This window comes from Gossypium arboreum, chromosome 1 (assembly GCF_025698485.1).
Source record: "Gossypium arboreum isolate Shixiya-1 chromosome 1, ASM2569848v2, whole genome shotgun sequence".
In the NCBI taxonomy this organism is placed as follows: domain Eukaryota; kingdom Viridiplantae; phylum Streptophyta; class Magnoliopsida; order Malvales; family Malvaceae; genus Gossypium; species Gossypium arboreum.
In genome coordinates this window covers 36005654-36011007 of record NC_069070.1, presented here as the reverse complement: position 1 = coordinate 36011007, position 5354 = coordinate 36005654, and the positions used below count along the sequence as shown (strand labels likewise).

Below are 5354 nucleotides of genomic sequence, written 5' to 3'. Positions count from 1 at the left end.
TATTTACGTACAAACTTACCTCAGATCCAAAAATGGCAATTTACCATTCTAGTCCATAACCTTGTATTTTTCCGATTTAAGCCCAAATCTCGATTTCCTTGATCTATAATATCACATTTAGCCTACTAATTAGTCACACTATTCATATGGGTCTAAAAATCATATTTTACAAATTTGCATTTTGACCCCTAAACTTTTGCATATTTGTACTTTTACCCTAAGGTTCGAAAATTAACTTCTTCCTATTTTCTTATGTTTTATGACATGATGATAATTTTTCCCTTCTATGGCAACATCAAATTCTCACTCTAACATGTACTTATGAACATTAGGTATTTTTACCGATTATACCGTTTTACTCGTTTTCACATAAAATCGCTTAGAAAAAGTTATTTAACACAATTTCAAGCTTCATATTCTACCAATAAACATCAAAATACATGCATATCATTCATGGGTAAATTTTTAAACATAAATCCTAGCTCAAAATAATGGTAGAAATGAGCAGATCATGTTACCAAGATTTCAAAAATACATAGAACATTAAAAACGGAGCTCGGAATCACTTACTATTAAGCTTGGAAGCATGGCCAAACCCTAACCATGGCTGCTCTTGGTACATTCTACTGTAGCAAGAAGAAAGGGACACATTTGGAGTTTAAAATTTGTCTTTTAATTCATTTTACCCCTAAATGACCAAAATACCCTTTTTACTATTCTTTGAAATTTTACCCAATCAAGGCCCTTTTTGTCCAACAAGTTATACAATGGTTTAATTATCATTTAAAGACCTCCCATTTAAAATTTCATAACAATTTGATACCTCTAACATGTAGAACTCAACTTTTACACTTTTTACAATTTAGTCTTTTTTTACTAAATTGAGTCCCCAAACGTCAAAATTTTCGAACGAAATTTTCACGAAATCTTTTCGTGAAATCGTAGACCATAAAAATATAATAAAAATTAAATTTTCCTCATCGGATTTGTGGTCCCGAAACCATTGTTCCGACTAAGCCCAAAATCAGGATGTTACAAACCTAGTCAATGGCGCTGGGATCAACGAGAACCCTTCTATAAAGCGTCGGTAATAACCTGCCAGACCTAGAAAACTGTGAACCTATGACACACTCTTTGACTATTTCCAATCCAACACTACCTCAACCTTACGAGGATCCACTCTAATCCCCTCTGCAATGATTACATGTCCCAGAAAAGTCACTTCTCGAAGCCAAAATTCACACTTACTAAACTTCGCATATAGCTGTTTCTCCCGAAGAATCTGCAGAACCACTCGTAGATGCCTATCGTGCTCATCCTCCGCCCAAGAGTATACCAAGATGTCGTCGACGAACACTACCACAAACTGATCTAAGCAGGGCTGGAACACTTGATTCATCAGATCCATGAATGTCGTTGGTGCATTAGTCAACCCAAAAGGCATAACTAGAAACTCGTAATGTCCATACCGAGTCCTAAATGTCGTCTTATGTACATCGTCCTCCTTTACTCGCAATTGATGATATCTTTATCGCAGATCGATTTTAGAGAACACAGAAGCCCCTCTGAACTGTTGAATAAATCGTCTATCCTCAGAAGTGGGTATTTATTCTTAATTGTCAACTTATTCAACTGACGATAGTAGATGCACATCCTCATCGTACCGTCCTTCTTCTTTACGAACAAAACCAGTGCTCCTCATGGAGACACACTCGGACGAATAACCCACGATCTAACAGCTCTTGAACTTGAGCCTTCAGTTCTACCAGCTCTTTTGGTCCCATTCGATAAGGGGAGATAGACACCGGAGCTGTACCGGGAATCAACTCTATCCCAAAAACTACCTCATGACTCAGAGGCAATCCACGTAGTTCCTCCGGAAAAACATTTGGAAAGTCTTTCACAGCACGGATGTCCTTAACCATTAAGCCCACAGAATCAGAAACACTGATGTCAGCCAAGTATGCCTCACATCCTTTCCTCACCGGCTTCTCTGCTACCAATGTAGATATCATGTTGCTCAGATAATTTCGTCATTCTACAATCACAACTACCTCATTACCCTTTTCGGTCCTCAGTACAACCCTCTTTTCAGTAAAATACAGACTTACTCAATGCTTCACCAACTAGTCCATACCTAGGATTAAGTCGAACTCTCCAAACGGAAGTTCCATCAGATCAGCTAGAAATATCGTCCCTTGGACTTCCAACGGAACATCTCTGAACAGTTTACTAACCCTAATAGACTGCCCCAACGGACTCACCACTAAAATCTCACTAGATATACTCTCAAATGGTATTCCCAAAGTCTCAGACACAGAACATGCAACGTAGGAATATGTAGAGCCTATGTCTATCAGTGCAACATAAGGTACATTAAGGATTAGGAACATACCCATGATGACGTCCGGAGCATCTCCATCCTCACGACGACGTACAACATACACAAGTGCAGGCTGCCTCGCCTTAGTCGACCCAGTACCTCTACCAAGTGCTCTCTGACCTTAACCCATACCGTTACCACGCCTAGCCTGTCCACAATCACTAGGTGGCTGCTGTACTCCTCTCGGTGGCTATGCAGTCTCAACAACCGAAGCTTGCACCTAATTACCCCTTAGTGGACAATCCTTAACTCGATGCTCAGTCGATCCACACCTTAAACAAGTGCCAGTAAATCTCCAACACTCACTTGGATGGCGTCTATTACATAGCTGACAGATCGCCACCCCAACAGGTGCAACAGTAGGCCCAACTCTAACGGACCCGTTAGCCCTGGCCTTTTTCTTAGGCCTCATCCCAGAACCAGTAGACTCAGAATCCCTCTTAACTTTCCCTTTCTCACGATTTTGGCATTCAGAGTGCTTCACCTCTTCGGTTATCTTGGCCTTCTCGACCAAGACTGAGAAATCCCGCTCCCTCTGAGGAGCTATTAGAACTCGCAGCTATCATGAAGACCATCCTCAAATCAAACACAATGCTCATACTCATTCGTCACCATGCCCCTCGCATAGCGACTCAGCCTTAGAAATTCGGCCTCATACTCAGCCACTGAACGGTCTCCCTGAGTGAGATTCAGAAACTCACGTTGCCTAGTGTCAGTGTAGCTAGCTCCCACATAGTTACTTTGATAGGTGGTCTTAAACAAATCCCAAGTCAACCTATCAGGCTGAGTACCCTCCTTAATGGTCAACCACCACTAGTATGCCTCATCGCGAAGCAGAGACTCAGCCCCCTTGAGCTTCTGCTCATCAGTAAAATCCAAATCATCTATTATGCACTCTGTGGCCTTCATCCAATACTCGGCTACACTCAGAGCAACTCTAGCGATACCCCTAAATATCTCAGCCCCATTCGACCGGAGTCGTTCTGTAACTGACCCACGGCCTCCAGAACCAATATTAGCCCTAACGACCCTCTCTAGAATTGGCAGCATGGACCGAGACAGTGTGACGTCCCCAGCTGCACGGTCCTGAGACTCAGCACCAGTCTCAGTAACAAATGACATCGGCATCTCGCTAGTGTCCAGGTTAGTGATCGTATCAGATGCAAGGGACTCAGCTCAAATCCCTTTAGTACCACGGCCTGAGCTGAGTGTGGCTCACACAGCCCATTTTCCTGAGCCCATGCCTCACACATCGCCAATAAGCCATCACATGCCCGTGTCTGTCACGCCCGTGTGGAGTGCGCATGACCTGGCTTGTCAGTCACACGCCCGTGTCTCGCGACACAAGCTACCACATGGGCAGACCACACGCCCATGTGGCGTCGACAGGTCACTTTTTGGCTTTCGTTGAAACTCGTTTTCTACGTTATCAGCATACACACCTGATTCATTTTTGCTGGTAATCCAACCACGAGCACTCCAAAGCCTAAGATTGACAATACCGAGCCCAAATCAGTCACTTAAATTGACTTACATAAGAATGGACAAATCCCAAAACGTGAGATCGACTTACCTTCGACGAAGAACAGTGATTCCTCACTGTTAGAAACTCGATCAGCGATCCACAGAACCTTGAATATTCCCTAAACAGTAGCCAAAATCTTTCTTTAAACAAACTCCAAAGGGAAACATGTAACTCAAATAAAGTGATACTTACCGAATCGACAGAACCACTTGCGATACGTCTAAGCTTATCGAAAAAGAAGAAAAACAAAGGAGAGGGGAAGGAGAAAGATAATTTTCGACAGCAAAGTTTTTGCGGAAACAAAAGAAAAGACGGCAGAAATAAAAAGAATACCTTATTCCAAAAAAAAAAAGAATAAACCCTAATTTCCCTTAAAACCCCAACTCAGATTTCTGCTAAGCCTAACTCTTAATTGCAACTTGCAGCAAAAATAATCCCAACGCTACTACAGGGAATCGAACTCCAGACCCTAAGCATAATCCCTTGCCACTTAACCAGTAGACCAGCAAGCCCATTCTGTTAAGATTGTACCAACAATCTTTCATAAGCCTACTGACCTAAAGTCTGACTTTATTCAATAAAACCCAAACTTTAGCCCAAGTTAAAGCTTGAACTTGGGACCTCCCAAACACACCCTAGAGCACATTATCACTCAACCCAACAATTACAAAGCCGAAATTAGAGAAATTTGGGGCGTTACAAATTCATACCTGGTTATTTAACTTGTTTCACATATTCGTTCACAACATATCGTTGCCCGATGAACCATTCAGAATTGGATAAGACATTAGGATAATTACACATATATCGTACAATACCAACGTCCCAGACGTGGTCTTACATGTAATCATATATCGATGTCACTATCCCAGACAGGGTCTTACTCGCATACATATATCAGAATCCTATGTCATGACATATGTATCCTAGCTATTCCTAAGGTTTATATGGGGCTTTCGGACGTCGTAACTCAGTTGAAAAAAATTCAGAAATATAGTAGCCAAGCTTGTATACATTCAGCTATTGTAAATATAAATTCGCATATTTCATTTCAGTATATATAAGTTGCATTTAATTAAAATTAAGTACGTCTACTTGCTTATAAACTTACCTCGGACGATGTAAAACGAAACGGGACGACTAGTCGACAACTTTCGTTTTCCCCCAATCTAAATCCAATTACTTTTGTTCTTGATCTAAACATATTCAAATTAAACTCATTCAAACATATTTTCATTCAATTTAGTCCAAAAACACATAAATTGTCAAATTACCATTTTACCCCTAACATTTTACACTTTTTACAATTTAGTCCCTATTACACAAAACACAAAATATGCAAAATTTCACTACACCCATGTTAAGGTGAATGTTACACATATTCATACAAGTCCATATATTTCATTTATTTCATATTTTAGTCCCTCAAATTATTATTTTTTTTCA

At 40.7% G+C, this 5354-nt stretch overlaps 1 protein-coding gene across 1 annotated transcript; it reads right to left on the bottom strand.

The window, feature by feature from the left end:
- Positions 1 to 1676: 1676 nt before the first annotated feature.
- LOC108481790 (uncharacterized) lies at positions 1677 to 3511 on the bottom strand. The gene is made up of 4 exons (XM_017784872.1): positions 3206 to 3511; positions 2612 to 2942; positions 2138 to 2503; positions 1677 to 1993 (listed from the first exon to the last, which is right to left on the bottom strand). Exons 1-4 carry the CDS (start codon positions 3509 to 3511, stop codon positions 1677 to 1679), a joined length of 1320 nt encoding a protein of 439 aa, XP_017640361.1.
- Positions 3512 to 5354: the final 1843 nt, after the last annotated feature.